At 49.8% G+C, this 21,983-nt stretch overlaps 1 protein-coding gene across 1 annotated transcript in view; it reads left to right on the plus strand.

Annotated features, from left to right (window-relative positions):
* Nucleotides 1–44: 44 nt before the first annotated feature.
* IGHMBP2 (immunoglobulin mu DNA binding protein 2) overlaps nt 45–21,983 on the plus strand; it is a 41,123-nt gene continuing 19,184 nt past the window's right edge. Inside the window, exons 1-8 of the mRNA XM_026850434.1 lie at nt 45–125; nt 1,629–1,798; nt 2,490–2,682; nt 3,393–3,490; nt 11,137–11,300; nt 12,360–12,560; nt 15,347–15,494; nt 17,774–17,948. Of these exons, the coding sequence (XP_026706235.1) occupies nt 52–125; nt 1,629–1,798; nt 2,490–2,682; nt 3,393–3,490; nt 11,137–11,300; nt 12,360–12,560; nt 15,347–15,494; nt 17,774–17,948 (1,223 nt within the window). The 5' untranslated portion in view covers nt 45–51. The remainder of the gene's footprint in view (nt 126–1,628; nt 1,799–2,489; nt 2,683–3,392; nt 3,491–11,136; nt 11,301–12,359; nt 12,561–15,346; nt 15,495–17,773; nt 17,949–21,983) is intronic.

The following is a 21,983-nucleotide window of genomic DNA, read 5'->3' on the forward strand; positions in this document are numbered from 1 at the left end:
CCGCCCCGGAAGCGGAAGTGCCCGTCGGGGTCAGGGGGCGGGGCCAGGGCCATGGCGGCGGAGGCGGCGGAGCGGCACCTGGAGCTGCTGCGGGAGGAGCGGGAGGCCGAGCTCGCCGAGAGCAGGTACCGCCGGGTCGGGCCTGTGTCCCTGTAGAGGCTGCTGTCACCTATAGCAGCCCCTGCGCACCGAGCCCGGCGGGGCCGGTTCTCACCCGTGGCAAACGCTGATGGATCCCCTCTGGGACCTGCTATTCCTATGGGAAGCCCTGCCGACACCCCTGTAGGGCCTGCTGTCACCTATAGGAAACGCTGTTGGACCGACACCCACCCCCCAGGACCTGCTGTCACGTATGGGAAATGCTGACAGACAGACCTCTGAGGAATTTGCTGTCACCTATAAGAAACCGGGCTGACTCACTCCTGTAGGACCCCACATCACCTGTGGGAAACCTGCTGTCACCTATAGGAAATGCTGCTGCACTCACTCCTGTATAACCAGCACATCCCGGTAGGGAACCCACCCTGTGGGGCCTGCTCTAATCCATGGGAACCTTCCTGGCCTCACCCCTATAGGAGCAGCTCATCCCTGTAGGAATCCCTCCAAGACTTGCCCTTTAGGGTCAGCCTATATAGGTCGGTCACCTATAAGATCCAAGCTCACATCAGCAACATTTTGGGGCTCCCCTTCTCCCCCAGACACCCCCCCTCCAGCTCTGCCCTCCTGCCCCTGGGCTCAAGCTGAAATCAAACCCCACCTGACTCACATGGACTCATGGGGCCAAGGAAGGTGGGGGCAGAACCAGGTGTCCCCAGGTTGTGTGAGGCCACATTGGGGGTGCAGACACCCCCATTTTGGGTGCCAGTGAGGCCTGGCCTTACCCAGCCCCAAGGATGGAGGGTGCCAGGAGATAGGACAAGGTCATTCCACTGCTGCCCAGAGTTCCCTGGCACTTCAGCTCCCTACAGACCAACCTACAGAAACAAACCAAGCTGGGGGACTACAGAGAATAAACCTGGGGGATTTTTTGTTTTGATCTATACAAAAACAAAGACCCCCCCAGCCTCAAGTGAGAGTGTGGAGCAAACACAGGGGTTGCAGCACACGTTGGCCCCCAAGGACAGCACTCTGCTCTGCCATGGGCCCTCATAGGCTGGGCAAGCAGCCCTGCAAGGCTGGGCCAGGCACCCACTCCTCTTTCCGTGCAGACACCACACAGTGTTGAGGTTGGTGCAACTTCATGTAGAAAATGGGAAATCTTCCATTTTAGCGCTTATGTATGGTAGGAGAAAACTCGGGTTGTTCTTTCCTGGGACATGGGTAACCAGGTAGGCCCTTTCTTTTCACACCCAGACAGGAGAGAGGAAAATACACAGAAACAGATGTTCCTCTTCTCCAGGCTCTAAGCATCGCCCCATTTCCCAGGATAAGCCTGTGGAAGCCAGTCTAGTTAGATCACTACAAAGTGATCACATAAGCCAGCCCTTCAACAAGCTAATGTCTCTGTCACCATCATCCTTCCCCTTCTTTTCCATCTTCTCTCCCTGTCTTTTCCTGGTTGGTTTTCTGAAGCTTTGAACTTCAGCTTCAGTCCAGCAAATGTTTTCACGCCTGTGTGTGGTTTCCAGGGCATGGCAGGAAAGTGTCTCCCTGAAGGAGCTGCAGCGCAGAGGTGTCTGCTTGCTGAAACTCCAAGCTGCCAGCCAGAGAACCGGCCTCTACGGACGGCTGCTTGTGACCTTCCAGCCTAGGAAACATGATTCAGATGCTGAGCTGCCCTATAACAGCTTTGGCCCTGGTGAGTGATATCTCTGTTGGTGCGAAGTAGGTAAAGTGATAGATGAGCAATGTCTTTGTCCTAACAGCTTGCTAATGTGACGTTTGTAAAGTCTGAGCAATCGATGCAAAAAAGAAAGGGAGAAAATGTTACGGCTACAGGATAAATTTAGAGAAAAACAGTCCCTTTTTCCCTTGGCTTGTTACAGACATGTATGTTGCACTAGAAAATAGTGCCAGTGATAAAGAGCTGGCTTTCTTCCTCCTGAATCAATAAAACAAAGCCTTGGTCTCTTGGATGTGAAACAGCTTGTCTCAGAGTTCAGAGAAGGCAGTTTCTCCCCAGGTCTGTGTGAAAGCCTGTAGGCTTTCTGAGCAGCTCTGGCTGTGGGGAGCACTGTTGGTCTCTACCCCAAGACCTGAGGAGGTCTGAAGGCAGCTGGTTGGTTGCTGTCTGGTGTCTTCTCTCTGTTCATTGTCCTCTTGCTCCCTTTCTGCGTGCTCTCTGTCAGCTGGGAGAAGGATATTTTCATTCTTTATGGGCTTGGCGCAAATTCTGCCCTTGTGGGAAACACGGTGCTGGAGCTGTGGTTGGTGTAGGTGGTCCTGCTGTCTGCACCGAGCTGTGCTGGACTGCTGGTCTTCCCCAAAAAAAGCTTCTTTTCAAAATGTTTGCCCCACATCACACTCTCTCTTCAAACTTGTCTCCGCAGGGGACATCGTGGGCCTTTATGATTCAGCTGGGCAGGGTGATCTGCTCTCCAGTGGCATCGTAACACGCATCACCTCCAAAGCAGTGACTGTTGCCTTTGAGGAGTCTCGGGATGGGCTGCCGAGTCTGCACCAGGAGGGCTCTTACCGCCTGCTCCAACTCGCCAACGACGTCACCTACAACAGGCTGAAAAAGTAAGGGCCACGAGGTTGCACTTCACCTGCGGTCACTCTGCTCAGAAATCAGCAAAAGCCAGTTGAAAACTGCCAGGTTTATTCTGGAAGAGCTCTTTCAAGGCAGATCTGAGTTTACTTCACTAGGCTGGGTTCCTCTCCTTTCCTGCCTTACTCCTAGAGCAGCTCCACTTGGGAGGTGTCCAGCTTTTAGAAGTGCCTTTTCCTGCTAACTGAGGGAACCCGGAGATAACTCAGTGGGATATGTTGTGCTACAGCATCACAACAGCCTGGATTTCTCTACCTGCTGGCTGTATGGTTCCACTCTTCCCTCTCCCTCCCCTCATCCCACACTCAGCCACATATTTTGGTCCTGTGTTGTATCGCCTCAGGTCCTCTGAATTCTGTAGAGCCTTTTCCATCCTGGTAGGAGGAGTGAATAGCTCTTTGCTGAATTCATGTGCTGAAAAGGCTCAGCACAGGGTCTGGCTCTATCAGACTGGAGTAACAGTAGGAAGTGGAAGCCTGAGCAGCGTAAGGGGTGTGTGCGTGAGGGTTGGGAGATGCAGCAATGATGATTAGTCTGTTGTGGAATCACATTTGCAGCTTCAGAAGAGTTGAATCAGTGCCCGCAGTCTTCTGTCACAGGGCCCTAAGGTGCGCAGGGATCTCTGAAGGAATTCCTGCTGTGCATCTATTTTCTTCTTCATGGCTATTTTCTTCTTCAACAGAGCTCTAAATTCACTGAAGCAGTATCACGGTGGTCCAGCCTCTGACCTGATCGACGTCCTCTTCTTTTCTTCTGATCCAAGTGCATTCAGTGAAACAAGTAAGGATGCTTCTTTGTAAGATTTTATACCAGACTGGTGGCTGGTGCTGGATTGATCTTTCTGGAGAAATTTTCTGCATCCTTAGGGTCAGAGCCCCTGGACCTCCACAGCCAAGCACATACACAAAGCCTGGCACTGGTTTTAGTCTGCCTTGGTGTGTGAAGCTGAGAGTTAGGCAGGTGGAGAGCAGATGGAGAGCTCTTTTGGGTGGAGAGGTGAGAGCAGCGATATTGCTGCTTTCATGGTGGTTTTAAGCAAAGATATGGAAAGTTATTGTGGGGAATGGGAGGGGGATATCTTCACTCTGAAGTTCCCTACCAACAGGACACGGGTTCTGCACTCCATCTCTGCCTGGAAAGGAGGATGCTTACCTCCTCAGATGTTAACAGCCGATAGACAAAGAGCCAGAGCCCTAAGTGATGCCTGTGCCAGTGTTTCCCACACTCTGCTGCCGCACTCTCCTTCCAGTTCTCCCAGTCCTGTCTCGGGGGCTGACCAGCTGGGAAGGGCACTTGTGGTCTCTCAGGTCAAGACCCCTTTTTTTAAATTGCTCATGGGAACACAAATAACTCTGTGAAGTTTTTATCCATACCAAACGTGCAGCTTACTTTGCTCCAGGAAAGACCTTAGTATTGAATGCACGTAATAGGTGGTGTTGCAGCTGGCAACATCAAACACTGAACTTCCATACTGGTCTTTGGGTCATTGGACACACTTTGCTCATGTAAAGACCCTTGTCATCACTGCAGGAGACTGTTCAGCCAGCTAATGGTCACTTCTCTCAGTGTGTTCCAAGTAAAGCTGAATTCTGGCATAAACCAGGCAGGATTTGTGATGGGGGAATTTGTTTGCACACATTCATGAGTCTGAAATTCAATTTAGTTTATGAGGCATTTCTTATTTGCTTCGTGCCCCAATCCCATCCATAAACTTCAAAGATCACAAGCTGCCAGCGCTGCTTCTATATTGAAAATCCAATAACTTGGACTTCATGGGAATTAAGCGACTGTGGAACTACTGCAGTTTGAAGCAGCATGGGAACACTGTATTTTTATTTTTACAGCCTTCTGAATGTGTTCAGTCAAGTTGGAGATGCACAGGCTGCTTTGGTTTCATCAAATACTTAAAATCTCGCAACTTAGTTTTACCAACAGCTGTCAAAAAAAATTGCATAGAAGTAGAATCCCCTTTTACTCAGATCTTCTTTGATGTGAGTCTTTTGAAAAACGAAAGTTGAAATTACACAGCTTGCCCTTTCAGAGAAACCATGGGGAAACCAAAGCCTCTGATCAGCAGAACAGCCGAGCGCTCAGCAACTGCTAATGAGTGTTATCCCTCGACAGAAGCAAAATATAGTCTGGGCTGCAGAACTCGGGGGAGGCAGGCGGGGGGAGGCTTAGGCTGCCTAGCAGGATGGGGCTGGCAGCCTCTACCCAAGCCATGTCACACGCTCTGCTCTCTCCTCTTGCCGCTGGGCAGTGTGCCGCCATCCAGCCCTGCCTGCCTCCTTGCTGGCCGGGCTTCTGCTCGCTCTCCTCGCCACCACAGCTCCTGGTGCTCTGTCCTCACTGCTGCAGCTCTGCTGAGGCTGTGGGTGCCGTGTCTGGCTGTCTGCAGCGCTCACCTCTCACACACACCACTGTTCCCTGCGGCACACCTTTGGGCTGGGCTGTGGGACAATATACCAGGGACGAAGAATAATGTTAGTGTGAGTCATATCTCTGTAGTTCTAAGCTCTGAGCTTAGTCTGAGTCAAACCTCTTAGCCTCCTGGCTACCTAGGACCTTGGTGCACTCAGGTTTTTAATATTAGATAAAAGAATTAAATTTTAATGAACCAACTTTCTTAGCAGCTCCAACTCTGCTTTTTCCCTTGTGGTAGCAGAACTGCCTCTCTAATGGAGAAAAAATTCCTTTTCACCAAATTGCTCAAATGTGCCAAACTAAGCACAGAGATGAATCCTCAACACTGAGAATATTGATTGATAGAAACGTTCAGCCCCGTTCAAACAGAGGAGCTGCAATCTGAGGAGGCAGCGTATCACCTGAGAACAGCAAAATGCTCTGGCAGGGCGGAAGGACCTTCCATTTACCTTCTCCCTCTATAGCTCCTTTCTCCCCTACTAGGAAGATGTTACACTAGCCAGGAATTAAATAATAATGACTGTAACTTTAAATAGGACCAGCAAGGTGCCATGAAGTGCCAGCCTCCCCCGAGTTGAAGGGGAGGGCACTCAGCAGCTGGCTGGCTGAATCCTGTCTCTCTCAGGATGGCAGGTGCAGTTCCCCGGGTGTCCCAAACACTGCAGGACACCAGGATGTGTCCCTGCAAATGATAGAGAAACTCACAGAAGTGTGAGGTGTCTGTGAACGGCAGTGAGAGTTTCCCAGGGGCATGCTCTGACGTGGAAGGATAGAAAAACCTCACAGCATTTTAGGCTGCTTCTCCTTCATGACACAGTATCTCCTTTCATGACCACGCATCTTTTAGCATGGTTTCTTGGGGCAATGCTTCCCTGTATCTGTCTCATACCACCCATTATCTGATTTGAAACGAACCTGTCAGGAGTCTCAGACTTAATAAGTTCTGTACATCTCCAAGCTGCCTGTCTAGACACACATCTGTGTTAACGCTATTCCAGGAGGCAATATAAGTTCCACTTTGATCAGAAGCCCAGAAAGCTGGGGTAGGAGGGAGACCACATAAACACCTGCCCACAGGAAAAGCCTCTGTGCAGGGGAAGAGGAAGGCCTGGAGTAAATGAGATTCCTACCTAGAGGCGAAATGTGTCACTCTTCTGTACAAATGGTGAGGAAGAACCAAAGTATGGGGAGTTGGAGAAGTAGAAGGGTCAGTGGAAATCATAAGTGCCCAGCTCTATGCCTGGATCTTCAAGGGTGTTCTCCCAAGGGCAGAATAGGCTTCAGAAAACAATATATGCCGCAGAAGAATCCTAAATCTAATTTCTTAGGTGTGGGGAAAAAAATCAGAAGCCTCATTTTGTAAGTGTGGGAGCTTTTAGGTGGGTTCTGATACCATTGTGCATTTTCATAAAGGACTTGATATCAAATCAGTTAGAACCTGGTCTGCAAGTGCAGGTGCTATGGGGCTGAGAACTGGAAGGGCAACAGCTGGAGAGCAAGTGTGTGCAAGGTGTGTGGCCTGCAGAGCACTGTGGGTAGGTACCCCGGCTACAGTGCAGAGTCGACAGGCAGAACACTCACTGGTACCGGGGAGTGCAAGATGCAGTGGCTCCTTCCAGCAGCAACACTCATGGAGTCTCAGTGCCATCCTCTGCTCTGCTGGGGGCTGTTTGCCAGCGTGGAGCCTTGTAACCTGGAGGGAAAAGGGGAAAGCAGCTGCGGTTTTTATTTTTATTTTCCAAAGGGCTGGTTATCCAGGGTCTCTTTAGGGCATATGCAGAGAATGTTACATTAGCCTTGTGGCCTGTCTGGTAAACAGCTTTTAGTTGCTTATTTTTTGCTGTGCTGTGCTGTGATCTCCTCAGGACTGGATCACAGCTCTGACTGGGTCACAGCAGGCTGCCACACACTGCGCCTGGAGGATCTGTGAATACAGATCCCGGGAGGGTGCCTGAATCCAGTCACCAACCCTTTAGGTTGCCAAGGAGTCTGATAAAAGCAATGGAAACACGGGTCTGAAGTAGTCAGCAGCTGCTGGCGTCTGCCCAGTGTGTGATACTGGCTGCTCAAGAACCACCAGTACATCCAGAAAGGAAATAGTGACAAAAGCAGTGCACTTTCACCCAGTGCCTGATGGCCAGCGAGCTGCTGTGCTGTGCTGATTTGGATACAGCTTTTCCCACAGTGTAAGGAAAATCCTGGTTTGGGGATGAATCCCTCCCCGTAGCAACGGGCACAGGCATGACTGCCACTGGAACAGTGTCCCGGAGCACGGTTTGGGGAGTGGGCTTGTTTAAGGTGGTTGTCTGTAATTGGGAAAAAAAACGCCAGGTTTTTCACCCTGAGAAGCCTGAAACAAGTTTGTACCAACCTTCTCATCCCATGGTCTTCACAGGAAATCTCACAGCTAGTGGGTTCTCACAGCACTGCTGGGGTTGCCCCCCTGGGGTCTAGCCAGGATGTTTGGGCTCAGGGTTGAGCAGGGCCAGGCCTGGTAAATGTTTTGGGGTCTGAGCCATGAGGGACAGCCGGGGCATTGAGGTTTGAGTCAGAAAGCCAGTGGCTCCCCATCGGATGGGTGGTGGCTGGGCTCTGCAGGGGCAGTCCCTCCTACACAAAGGGCATGACTGGAACTCTGCTGGGGATGACAGCAAGCGTCAGTGCACTCTCACATACACCCCTTGTATGGCCAGCAGCATTGTATTCGCTAGGGTTGTGCACTGACTCTGGGCTTTTCACCTCCCCCTGAGATGCTGGGACTGTGTGCAGGTTTGAGGCATTACCTGTAGCACTGCACATCAAAGCCCAAGTTCTTCCAAAACACTTAAAAATGCAACTCAGAATAAATATCTCCTTGGCATAACACAAAACACTAGACAGGCTGTGGGGAGAATAACCTATGGAGTGGTTGAAAGAAGCACGTGAAGGTATCGCCATTGGGTCAGTCGGCTCTACAGCTAAGGATGGGACTGGTCCCCACCACAAAGCATTGCCACCCCTTACCTTGCTGCCTCCAGAAAGTGGGAGAACAAATTTCTAAAGGCAAACTCTGATCTGAACAGATTTCTGCTCTTGTTGGACTCTCCGGCAAACAAAATCCAGAAGCCCGCACATGAGAAAAGCTGTGCTTGGCTCTTCCACTTTAACCTGCTCTCGTGGCCCACAAGCACTTCGAGGTTCCACACCAGAAATCTCCTTGGAGGCATCCTGTCCTGCTCGCTGACAGAGGGGTTCGGGGAGGGGGGGGCGTGTGGCGGCTCTGCTTGCCAGCAGAGGCCAGCATTGCTCGCTGGGTGCACACATTCCCTTTTCTTCCAGAAATAATGTTACACCTTATTGTGGGCAGAGCACTGTGCAGATCACTAACAGCTGCCAGCTCCCCCCTGTAGTCCTGGTGCAGAAAAAGCGAGGGGGTGGTCACCTCTGTGCCCCAGACACCACCTGGCTTGCATGGCCACGAGGAGAGCAGAAGGCATGGCTTGTATCTAATTCTACCTGGTGCTGAGAAAAGGCATTGGAAAAGAGGAAGGAAGAAAAAAGCCTAGTTACAAGTCAGGGCTGTCCTCGGTGAAATTCAACCCCGCAGGCAGAGCGGTGGGGAAGCACCAGGGATTTCTAGCAAAACTGCAGCAGCTCTCGACACAAATCCAGCACACAGGACAAGTTACTTGCAGAAAACTTAAATGTTCCATGTCCCTCCATGGTGTGATACCTCCTGTTGTCACAGGGTCTACGGGGAGGCCCTCGAGATCTGTGGTGAAAACTAAGTAGTCTGGACAACTCAGGTGCCAAATACTTCATAGGGAGAGCAGGGCAAGTTCCTTGTCTCAGGCTCAATTACCCAGCGGGATTTTGTCCTGCAGTGCTCAGCTGCAGGTAGGTTGTAGGTGGAGGAGCTGGTGGTGGGGTCCCACTTGCTTTGATGCCCGCACACACTAGTGGTGAGGAATCTACTTTGGAAGGTACATTGAAAAGCGAGAGGCCTCCAGCTCCAGAGAATTCGAGCTGTTCCCAGGAAGGGCCTGTTCCCATCCATGTTTGGGGCAAAGGCCCCTCTCCTGGACTTAAGTATCACCCTCCAACCCACTTCTCCACCTGAACCTCTGGTATTGTGCAGAAAAGTATGTCGGCTCCTGGAAATGTTGGAGGACAGCCTTGATGGCCAAGGTGATATTTTTTCCTGAGTGCTACACTCTCAAATCAAGTTTTGCATCAGGGGCTGAATTACCTGACCACCAGTGAGGGGCATCCCAGTGAGGCCCAAGGACGCAGATTCGCATCTGTCCTCGCCGTGGTCTCTGTTGGGGTCTGAGCTGGGCAGCCTGGGGCAGAGCAAGAGCAGCAGTGCTGAGGTGATGCCGCAGGGCTAGAGCTGGGTTCACACGAGTCTTCTGGGAGCATCTGCACAAATCCTAAACTGATGGCTTGCAAAGAGCTCTGAGCCAGCCCTGCAGGAGCAGATAAACTACATTTCTCCAGGTGAGCCCACTGGGGGCTGGACAGAGTTTAGCAGAGCCATAGCATCCCCGAGAAGGCTCTGCCCTCCTCCTCACCACTGATGTGCCCAGCCCAGAGCAGAGGCACATTTCCCAGCCTGCCCACACAGCAACTTTTGGCAGCGTGTGATTAAAAGGGAAGAGGGGGTGCATGCATGTGGAGAAGCCTGTTTCTGATCTCATTCCTTGAGCAAGGAAATATCAATGACTCCTACATCCCAGCTGTTACTTGTTGTGGGAAATGCCTTTCAGTTTTTAAGCTAGTCTTTCTTTTTCCCTAGCCCAGGGATGCTTCCTAGTCTTCTCTTAGTCATTAGCACACTAACTCAAAAATTACATATAAAGCAAGAGGCAGGTTAGCAGAAAAAGTACCATTAGTCCTGTTTCTCTCTTCCTCACTGAGCATCTGTCTAACAAATGTTGTTTATTTAACCCAGATACCTCATTTAGTTGTGCTGGTTCAAAACTCGGTGTCAGAGGTTACACAGGCATTGCACACAACCTGCCTAAAACCAGAAGAAACTTTCCTGCTTTTAGTCAAACCCTTAATGCAAAGATAGTGATAAAACACATGATGCCCAGCAGGGAACGATGCCCAGAGATTTGTCTTATATAAGCTTTTGTGGGAATATTATTTTCGGTAAACCTCAGTGTAATGAGTCATCATCTGCTGTAATTAACTTCCATAATGAACAAGGAGATTAGCAGCAGGATTATGGGGGATGAGAATAAATACAGGTTTGAATTAGATAAATCTGGGAGGTAAAAAGCAGCTTGTGAGGATTCGGTCTTCTGCAGTGAATTCAATTCTCTTGTAATGCAATTTGCGTATCCTTTTCCCTTTTTTCCCTTTCCAATCGTTGCAGCTCAAACTAATTTTAGTCTGCTTCACTGATATTGCTGGTTTGTATCTTTTTCCTGCCTTCTTTTTCAGTCATTGTGAACAATACAGCACTGCTCTTTTCTGCTCACAGACACTGTAGTTTCTGCTGCTTTTTCACTAGTACTTTTGGGTTTTTAACTGGGAGTGATTCGCTTGCAAGTTCAACTACTTCCTCCCCTCTTTTTATTGAAAGTTTATTAAATATCTGGCTCACCTTTAAAACAAACCCAGAGCACCCTCCAGACCCAGAAGATCCTGAGCTTGAAGTTATGGCTAGTAAATGGCTCTTCAAATGCTGAAGTGTCAGCACAGACTGGCTATGTTCACAACTGAATGCTTGCTCCTGTAAAATAGCCGGGTAGGAGAGAGAAGGGGAAGACTTGGATGCAGGGTGGGTAGCGTGTTTGTTCTGAAGGTATAACAAGCCTCACTTTCAACAGTCTGTGCTGTTTTAGCCACCTAGGTGGTACAGCATACCTGCCTCCCCAGAAATGCTATTTGCATTATCAGATTGATTTGGACCAGCTACTGAGAGCTTCTTACTTGTAGTCACGGATTTGTGCTTCTCAGCAAGCGCCCGTGTCAGGGCTGCTGGCCAAGTGAATCTCCTGCTGTCTCCCCAGAGCCCCTGAAGCTTTACAACGACACGCTGGATGCATCACAGAGGGAGGCCGTCTCCTTCTCCCTGGCACAGAGGGAGCTTGCCATCATCCACGGGCCTCCTGGCACAGGGAAGACCACAACCCTAGTAGAGATCATCCTGCAAGCTATACAGCAAGGCCTGAAAGTGAGTATCAGTGGCAGGACTGTGGTAACAGTGATCCCCTCAGTTTATTTTGCAAACTCACAGGGCTGCATGGCAACTGGAGCAGAGCCAGTGACAGCAGCGCTACACTGCAGAGTCTGGCTCAGCTTGCCAGGTCTGGGGAGTTTCCCCCATCAGCTAAAAAGAGGCACAAATAGAAGCTTCAGAGCTCAGGTTTGCTGTTTATTGAAGACTCTGCACTAGTGCTTCAAACCAAGGTGAGAATTGCCTTTAGTGCCTGGTGGCTTATTCCCAGTCAATACATAGAATCACAGAATCATCTAGGTTGGAAAGGACCCTGGAGATCATCTAGTCCCAACTGTTCGCCTAGCACAGTTCCCACCTACAGCATATCCTTAAGCTCCAAATCGACCCTACTCTGGAACACCTCCAGGGATGGGGACTCCACTCCCTGGGCAGCCCATTCCAACGCCTAACAACCCCTTCTGGAAAGAAATGCTTCCTAATATCTAGTGTGAACCTTCCCTGGCGCAACTTGAGGCCATTCCCTCTTGTTCTGTTGCTTTCTACTAGGCTAAAGAGGCTCATCCCCAGCTCTCTGCAGCTTCCTTTCAGGTAGCTGTAGAGGGTGATGAGGTCTCCCCTCAGCCTCCTCTTCTCCAGACTAAACAATCCCAGTTCCCTCAGCCGCTCCTCACAGGACATGTGTTCCAGACCCTGCACCAGCTCTGTAGCCCTTCTCTGGACACGTTCGAGTAACTCTATGTCCTTTTTGTAGTGAGGGGCCCAAAGCTGAACGCAGTAATCAAGGTGCAGCCTCACCAGCACCAAGTACAGGGTCAAGATCACTTCCCTGTCCCTGCTGGCCACACTAATCCTAATACAAGCCAGGATGCCATTGGCCTTCTTGGCCACCTGAGCACACTGCTGGCTCATATTCAGCCGGCTGTCAATCAGTACCCCCAGGTCCCTCTCTGACTGGCTGGTCTCCCTCTCCGCTGAGCATCTTCCTGCAGGGAGGCTGTTGCTCCAGGGTCCTGCTGTCCTTAGCAGTGACAGACATGTGTTTTTCCCCGGCAGGTCCTGTGCTGTGCCCCTTCCAACGTCGCTGTGGATAACCTGGTGGAAAGGCTGGCTGGCCACAAGGCCCGCGTCCTGCGGTTGGGCCACCCTGCTCGCCTGCTGCAGCCCATCCAGCACCACTCCCTGGACGCCGTCTTAGCCCGTGGTGACAGCGCTGAGATAGTGGCAGATATCAGGAAGGACATCGACCAGGCCTTGGTGTGTGTCCCTGCGCCGTGCCCCGCGTAGGCTACCCAAAGGCCAGCGCTCTAGACTAGCACTAACCCCAACCCACTAGCCAGGCAAGCTACTTTAAACTAGAGAACAACTCTGCCACTTCTTGGATGTCCTTAGAATATAATCACTACAGCCAGGTGCTCTGGGTTGTCCCAAAATCAGTGGCTAGAGGCAAGTCACTGTGGCTAGTCCTGATGTGAGCCATAGCCAGCCCACACCCTGTCTGAACCTGGTATTTGTGGGTTTGGGGCACCAGGAGCCCCCAGCAATGTTCCCAGTCTGGATCTTACTGGGTACAGGCAGGGGTGGAATACTGGTGGGCTTGAGCCCCTCTCTGTGGTCAGTCAACAGCAGAAAGGCCACTTCAGGGGAGAGGAAAGAGGAAATAGAATAGTGCAGGGGACTAACAGTGACAGTTGGAGATGCATGGCCTGGGTTAATCCCATTTACTCCGCTTAGGAGGCGTTTAACCCAGCCTGGGAGGAAAGGAACTGGGGTGCAAGCCTGGCAGTTTTAGCCCTGGATGAAGCTTCCAGGTGAGGAGGTATCTCAGAGGGCCCCTCTCCAGGGGCTGCCTGAGCCTCCTCGGTGGCCTGCCGCTGGTGCTCATTGTCTGCTGCCAGAGCCGCGGGCAGAACTCCCAGCTCAATTCCTCCCTGAAGTGGCAAAATCAGTCATTACTGCTGCGTGGGGAGATGCTGCAGTGCCCTGCTCTCCAGATTATCTGTCTGGCATTGTTCATGCCATCCTCTTCACCAGAGAGCGAGAGAAACATTCACATCATTAATTCACTTCCTAACGAGATGTCTGGCTGTCCTGACACTCCCTCCCACTCTCAACCACCTCAAGTAGAAAGCAGCGTACACTATAAAAATGCATCCTTAATTTCTTCTTCCACAACCTAATTTTCCTCAACTTAATTTACAAAGTAGCTCTTTTACTTGAGATAATGGGTTTTGATACTAATTAGACTTTTTCCCCCCTCCCCCTTCTGGCGGCAGCATTGTCCAGAAGCCATTTTGCAGATGTGCCCAGCTGGAGAGATCCTGTCTCAGCGGTGCAGGAGGGCACCTTCATACCCTGCACATGTCTGCTGCTGTAGTTGCCCGGGTATCACTGCCCTGCCCTTCAGCACAGCACCACACATTCCCTTTTTTAACACGATGCAGACCCAGCCGTGGCTTTGAGCTCTGTGAAGCTGCAGCCACCACTATGGCAGCAGCTTCAGCTCTGACAGATGCAGTTCAGCATCATCCAGCCTTTCTGTGGCTGAGCAGGTGGGGGAGTCACCTGCCAGACAAGTTCTTGCACGTAACATAAGGGAAGGAGAGGGTGTCTGAGTTGGAGCTGTACTTGTGCCTGAGAGGCGAGTTCACAAGGGATGTGCTTATCTGCGGCACTGGAGACCTGCGTAGAGTCACAGCCCTACACTGAGTCTGGTTTACTTCATTTATTTTGCATCTCTCTCACTAGTCATTAATTTTCCCTTTCCTCTCCTTGGGAGCCACTTTGAAAGGTGGGAGGAGGGTTTTTTTCCCCTGCTGATTTTCTGTAGTAGAAGGAAAATTAGGGAGAAAGCTGAGCCTTTAGCACTAAGGTCTGTGCGTGCTTCCTCCCTAGGGCAAGGGGTGCATGGTGGTGGGAGGCAGGGACTGGCCACCAATGCTTGCTCTGCCCTGAAATACCAAATAAAAAGCCAAGAGCTAACACACTGCTGCAGTTTAGCTCACATAGCAGTACTCTGAGCTGCCCACGATTGGGTCTTTCACAGAAGATGCCCCTGACTCATGAGCCTTCCTTCTGGGCTGCAGAGAGTTCACCACTGAGGTCCTGGCCCACCTTCCTTCATCCTGCCTCAGTTTCTTCCCTTCAATGTCCCCTACTTGCCCTCTAATAATTTTTTCCTTTGTCCACTCCACGTTTTGACTCTTTCCCCAACCACCAAAGAACTAGTAACATCAATGAAAACCCAGGCTCTCTTTACACATTTTCTACCCCTTTGTGCCTCCTCCCCTCCCCCATTCAGCCTTCAAGCTTTGAAGGACATCAGCACGCAGATATTCTTTGCACCAACAAGTGTGCAGGCCCACAGTACCTGAGCAGGAGCAGCAGCACAGGTCCAGTGATGCTGAGCAGGTCTAGAGGGAGGAGGCAGGTCTGCAGCCCACTCAGAAGAAAGCCAGGCTCAGAGCACAAACCTAGCTCAGGCAAGGCCCAAGGTCTGGCCTTAAATGCAGCTCCCAGCCCAATGAGTGTGTGGGTGGGGGCCCTGGCGAGGCCAGTGAGGACAATTAGAGCCTTCTGGCGCCCACAGAGCTTCTAATGAGGAGGCAGTGGGGTCCAGGCACTGTCCTGTGGGCCAGGCTCCCTGCTCTCACACTGCTGTCAGCAGAGAGTCAGTCCGAGGTCACCAGCCAACAGCAGAGAACAGCTGCTGTTGTTAATTTATTAACTAGGTCTTTTTTTGCAGGACAGAATTAAACTTGACCCTACTGGCACCATCAGTTTTGCTCTCTAATCTTCCTCTGGTTCTGTCCCTGGGTTTGCACTGTAGTTCATCTTTTGCACAGGCAGAAATGCTCTTTGTGCTTCCAGCAGCGCTGACTGTGGTGGGGGCTTTTTGGCAGAGAGAGAGAACAGAAGCTGAGGTTTCATGGGGCTGGTGATGATGAGGACACAGAGAAGCCATGCTGTATCCATACCTGAGAAGCTGAATGTATCCCTAGGTCTAGAAATAGTTTATTCTATCTTGATTTTTCTATTTATAGGCGAAAACCAAAAAGGCTCAAGACAAGGGAGAGCGGAGCCATTTTCTCAGTGAGATTAAGGTGCTGAGAAAGGAGCTGAAGGAACGTGAAGAAGCTGCCATGGCTGCAGCCCTTAGCCATGCCAGTGTTGTCCTTGCTACGAATACAGGTGCGAGAGCCACTTACTTTTGCAGTATTTTGCCTCACTTGCCAGGACTCATGTGAACCGTATGCTCTGCAATGCAGCATCCTGCCAGGATAGGAGGGAGGCTTGGTCTTCCTGCTCCAAGCTCCTGGCAGTTCATTCAAGTTTGCTGCAAGCTCTCAAGGTCGTCCACTGTGGGATTCTCCCTGCTCATACGCTGACATGTGACATTGTTTGGCAAAGAATATGGGTCTAGAAGGGGCTTTGGTGTGAGCCAGCATGGCCCCTCCTTGTTAGTTCTGAGTAGGGGCTGAGCTTTCAGGGAGTAAACAAGTGCTACTGGAGGTGTGCAATCTACTTATTGATTTTTGCAAGTCACATGGAATTGCTTTCCCGCGTGGATAATTTCTGTGACTGATCGAATATAGCACACGTTCCCATAGCCTGCTCTGAGCCTGCACATATTTGGGTAGTTCTGTAAGTCACCCAAGTGCTGTAAATGTCGTGGAATTTAGGGAACAGCCCCAGGTATGCATCAGCAGCGCAGGTGGGCACGTCTGCAAGTGGGGAGGTATCCCCCTGCCATCAAAGGGGAACAGAAATGCTTAAAGTTTAACATGTACTGAAGTGTTCTTCTAGATCAGATGTATAACACTCCAGGACCCACTTCTAATCTTCAGATTTGGTTGCTCAGGGATTATTTGCTGAAGGGAAACATCAATAAATTTAAATTATTAAAAAGAACCTCATGGGGCACAAGTTACTAGTGTGAAGGGTAAAGGAAAGCTGAATCCTTCCAGTACATTATTTGCTGGGAACTGGCCTCCCACTTTTTAACTTTGCCTGAAAAAACAGGGAGAGGTTTCCTTTTTTCAGTGAAACTGGTATTTTGTGCTGAGCATTGTGTTGATCAGATAGGATTTTCTCCTGGGACTCTGGGCCTTTGCTAGCCAGTGTGGAGGGCTGTGGGGTTCTGCTTCCGCAAAAGGCAGTAGCCAAACAAGGGGTTTGGATCTTGTGTTTTCCTCAGTTAAGCAACCTTGGTATTTGTCTGGAACCACATAGTTTGATAGGAATTACTGTTTATGCGAGCTGAAGTGCTCTGTTGCTAGGTTCAGCAGAGAGAGAATTTAATCATGGCAACGCACAGGGACACCCGTGACCTTTAGTTAATGGGAGTTCGATAAACTCAAGTTGAGCTGCAAAGGAAGAAAACCATCCACACAGCTGCATGCCACATTGGTAGTCTTTTTTAGATAGAGATAACCTTTCTACTTCTTTCTTTTCCTTCCACCTGCAGCCTGGTAAAACTGCAAAAGTCACGTTCAAACTATGTTGTTATCCCTTGTTACCAGAGTGGTTTCATACAGGCTGGAAAAAAAAATTTTGAAAGGAAAACAGTGTCTCAGTTGACAAACTGTAACACCTGAACTGGTGCAAAGCTGTAGAGGCAGCAGGATTTACAGTGGCAAAGCAAAATCACCCCTAATCAGAGCTGCTTTCAGAGCTACACTGCAAGAGCACAGGGGTTTGAAAAAACAATAAATTGAGAATAAAAGTCGCCTTGTCTGTCATGCTGACTTCTTAATCCTCCTCCCTTCCTTTTGCATCCCTTTTTCTTTTGAATTGCAGTGATATTTCTGATCACTCTGAGATTCCCTGTTCTGATCAATATCAGTTCATGCCCGGATTACAGCAGGACGTGTGCCAGGGTTATTTGACACTACAAATGGATGCCTGATGTAAAAAGCCCACTCTGACCATGGTTGTCTGCTTACAGTCTCCTGTGCTGTCACAAGGAAGGACAGAGAAGCACGGTCTGGGGCTCAGCTGGTCTGTCCCTCTCAGGGTGTCCCTTGGTGTATTGGGCAGGATGAACCTCAGGTCTGCCATCCTTTCAGTCTGGGTTGGTGGGAAGTCTGGTTTGTATCTGAGGGCAGAAGGAAGTGGGTGTTCATTAGTGCTCCTGCTCTGCTCCTGCTCTGAATGAAGTGTTTGAGCATGTTGTTCTGTTTGTCATCTGGGTTTCTCTCTTGTTTTCAAAGAGACTTGGAAGCTTTTGGGCCCAGATGCCAGGGCAGAAAAGGACAAACAGAAGTTGGCAAAAACAATTCTGACATATACGTATAAATGTATATGTGTTTGGCATGGGCTACAGAGCTGGATTTCTAAATCTCTGCAAAGAAACATCATTTTACCCACCTTCCTCAGTCACAAGAAAAGCACGTGTGGTCTGGTTCAGAGCCAGGCTGCTTGCTCTCCTGTGCCTCCTTGCTAAGCTGTGCACCTTCTCCTTTAATTAGGTGCTTCCTCTGAGGGCCCACTGAAGCTGCTTCCTGAAAATCACTTTGATCTGGTGGTGATAGACGAGTGTGCACAGGCCCTGGAAGCCAGTTGCTGGATCCCTCTGCTGAAGGCTCCAAAGTGCATCCTGGCCGGGGATCACAAACAGCTTCCCCCCACCATCATCTCTCACACGTAAGGAGCGGTTTGTTGTCCCGGGTCCTCCTGTTGTTTATGCAGCCAAATGCCTCTGAATACCTCAAGTTAGTCAAGACATTTCATTAATGTGGATTATCAGTGTCCCCCATGAGCCGGGTTTGCTTTCACTGCCAGAATTACCTCAGGCCTGTTTTACTGATGGCCACTGCTCAAAGTCTGACACAGCTCCATCTGAGCGGGCTCACAGCATAGGGCAGTTGGTTGTTTTACCTGCAGCCAGCCGAGCCATGTAACAGCACAGTGTGTGCAGTCAGTGCAGCACCGGGGAGTCACTGTTAGTGCTGGTGAGGGCCCGCTGGCAACAGCGCTGGGGCTGGCAGGGGTTTGAGTTTGCAGACAGGGAGAGCAGCACAAATCCAACAGGCAGCCTTCAGCCCTGCCCTGGAGTTGCTGGGATTCTCAGAGGGGTGTGCCCCTTGCCTGCAAGGTTCTCATCCCTGCTGGAGTCTGTGCACAGGATTGATTTTGTAGGAAACACCTTACATGCATTACCTCGGTAGGGCTGCTAAAGCAAACCTCAAACAGGGTGATTCTGTACCCAGTCCTGGCCATTGGCAGTGGGGATACTTGCTCAGTCAGGGGCAGGTCGCTGCCTGCTTTGAAATACCCGCTCAGCTCCTTTTGCAGAGGTCCTTGAAGATGCATCAGGGCCATAGTCTAGCAGCTGGAGTCCCAGCCTTCCCCAAGATTGCCTTCACCCTTGTCCCACACTTCCTGAGGGGTTGGGTGCCCACCCCAGAGAGGATCCTCTGCAGAAAAAGCAGAGCAGACAGGGAGGGTGAGTGCAGGGAGGCCAGAAGAGCAAGCAGAAAGTCACTCTGGAGAGTTTCAGGGAAATCTGTGACACTGGGAATGTCCAAAGCAGCTCTGCAGCCTCACAGAAACAGCTCTGCTCAAAACACCTCTGGAGCAGCCCAGGGACCTTCGACTGCCATGGCCTCCGCACGAGGGGTGGGTGCTGCTGAGCTGTAGGGCAGAGAAACAGCATGAAATCCGAGGGTGCTGGCCTGGCTGGTGCTGCCATGGGAGTGTGCTGGTCTGCATCCCTCCACCGGTCACCCGCAGCATGCCCCGCTCCAGAGAAATCAGTGCCTTGAGCTTGCATTGTGTGCTATGGTTTCTCTCTTTAGTGAGAAGAAATACTTGTACTATGCATTACTATCAGATTACCCAAAAACTGTGGATATTTTGACAGATGTTTTTCCTGAGAGACATGTCATCAGCAGAGATATCTTTTTGATTCCACGCATCTAGCAGTGCTGTGTTTGAATTCCCTCTTTTCTCTCTGTTATGCAAAGTAATTTTCAAAGTGTTAGAAAAATTGTTCAAAAAACAGTTTAAAACATATCAGCCATTCAGACTAGTAAAATGGTAAATAAACAGAAGGTGACCAAAACAGAGACACAAATTTTGTTTTCACTGACCAGTATTTGTATATAAACTGTGAAATGTTTAAGAAAGATGATCTCTTCTTCTGCATGCAGTTTTCTTGCCCCTGGCAAGAATGGTGGCCTGGTTTACCTCCTCTTTGCTGACTGCAGGCTCTGGAGAACGAATTCAGGCTCATACTCTGTTTAATCCAAGTCTTCTCTTCCCTTCATTAAATTCTGCTTCTCTGCTTCCACATTTATTTAATGTATTAATGTGGGAGTTGGCCCACCAAGATGCTGCATTATCACACACACCACAATGATTATAAAACCTCACAATAACTACAGCAAGTGTATTATGAACAATTAGTTTGTGAAAAGATCTGTAAATTGCCTGTGCTTCGAGGGGGATACTCCAGATAGTACTGGGAAGCCTTTGGGTAGTTTAAAATATAAACCGGCCCATGTTTATCCAGCTCTAGATCTGGAATTACTGAACTGTCATTGTGCAGAAGCACAGAAATAGGGCCGACTTCATAATCTTTCTCTCCTGCTTCCAGAAAACAATGAGCAAGATACCCATCTATAATCTCACTTGAATTTTGAACAAGGGAAATGAAAAATCCAAGGGAGGCAGCAGCTCCCAGCAGGTGGCTGAGAGATGGTGCAGATAACGTTAATGTGCTCTATCATTTTACCAGTATCAGATGGACAAATGCTTGTTGCTTTGCAGATCTCAGCAGGTGATATGCACACTCCTCCACTGCCTGGTGGAGGTATCTAGGCTGGTGAGCTGCAAAAAGCCTGTCCAGAACCCCCTACCCTTCTTGCCTCGCTGTTTATTTACTGTGACTAATCTGTCAGAATCTATAGCATTAACAGATTTATATCTCAGCCTGGCTTACTAGTAAATTATGATCTGAAAAGCTTGCTACATAAAACAAAATATATTGCTCAAGGCATCAGCAGGTCCGTGACCCAGGTGCTGGTCAGACACCAGTCACCGGAGCGCAGCCTGCCAGACAATTGCCTTTTGGAAGATAAAGTGCAAAAAGCCGAGCTGACTTCAGTTTGCTTGGAAGAGTTATGGGCTGTGCTCTCAAATGCTACTGCTCTCTGGGCAGGTCTCTGGTTTAGCCTGAAAGGCAAAACTGCTACAATGCTGCTTCTGTGCCAGCTGGTCTTCTCTCAGTTCCCCAAGTAACTCTTTGAAACCTATTAGCTAAGGTGAAACAAATCCACCGAAGTGTGAATGTCTGGGAGATCTTCAAGTCCGTAAAAATAGATAACAAAGCCGAGACCAGAGTTTGTTCCTGCACTAGGAGGAAAGGCATCAGATGAACTCAACCAGCCACAAGAGAAGCCACAAATGAGGGAACCGGAGAAACCCCAGCTTTCTGTATTTGTTACTGAAGTATGTTAGCACTGGAAAACTCCAGCTCATAATGAGGGGGGTTCCCTGTTACAATCTGAATAACCAGCATGAAGGGGGAAGGAGGTGTCCTCTCCTCGTTTCATCCTATGTCATGCCAGAAACCTGGGGTGGGTTCTAGGGCTGCACAAGAAGTCTTCAACCCCAGCCTGCCAGTCCATCTTTCCTGGCTCTCCCTGCACTTGTAAAGGCTGACATCTTGTTGAGTAAAATGATTCACAACTGGGTATTTTCAGGCTTTGCCCATTGCTCAGGTGGCTGACTGTTGGAGGACTGAGAATGCAGGAAACCAAGAGGAAAATAAAGCTTTTTGAGCTATTTATGGCTTTACCTTTCATCTCAGTGGGAGCCCTTGGTAGCAGCCCAACATATATTAATGGCAGAAGGGTCCCCTGTACATATTACTGTGCATGCAGAGGTGAGAGTGGGTGTCATCAGACAGGTGCCAATCCAGCTCCTCCCCTCTAGTCTGAGCCTCTGGCTGGGAGTAGCAAAGCCTCCCTCTCCTCTTTGCAGATTGCCCCTGACTTGGTGGAGCAGAGGGCTCTTGGACAGAGTGTTGGGAGTCTGCAGAGGGTTTAAATAGCACAATGCAGAGTAGTTGTCCTGTGGAAAATACCTGGGATGATGTGTGTTACCCTGGTAGGAAGCCAAACTGCTTAATGCAGAAGGAAAAGAGTTTCTTTCGCTTGTTGTCTGGTAAACCCCCCAGGCAGACTGGGATGGAGTGGATGCGCAGTGAGGGCTAGCTGGAGCAGCCGACAGCTTGGCTCAACAGCCTCCTAATTAAATGCAAAGCTACCAATTTCAGATCAATTAGAACAACTTCTTTTGAGACATCCAGTTACTTTTCAGATAAACACCTTTAAAAATTTTTAGCTCTTTTCCTTACAGATCTGAACTGTGGCCTTGTTAATTGCTGCCCAAGTAGAGCCTTTGCTGCCTCCAGCAAGGCACGTAACACAGCTTTCCTCTCTCCAGCACCGTCCCCCTGCACCATATAAATAAAACAGACGCTGGGGAGCACCACTTTGTGCTTTTCACAGTCCCTGCAGGCTACAAAATGCAACACAAAGTCAAGATTCCTTCTAACTCCATCTTGTTAGGTGTTTCCAGAGATCTAATTAAGGCACCGAATCACCTGCTGGCTCCTCTGTGGTTAATGGAAGGCAATAAGCTGTTTCCAGGGATGATTCATGCAGAGGACTC

Source organism: Athene cunicularia (genome assembly GCF_003259725.1).
Source record: "Athene cunicularia isolate RWA chromosome 5 unlocalized genomic scaffold, athCun1 chr5_part2, whole genome shotgun sequence".
Taxonomy (NCBI): domain Eukaryota; kingdom Metazoa; phylum Chordata; class Aves; order Strigiformes; family Strigidae; genus Athene; species Athene cunicularia.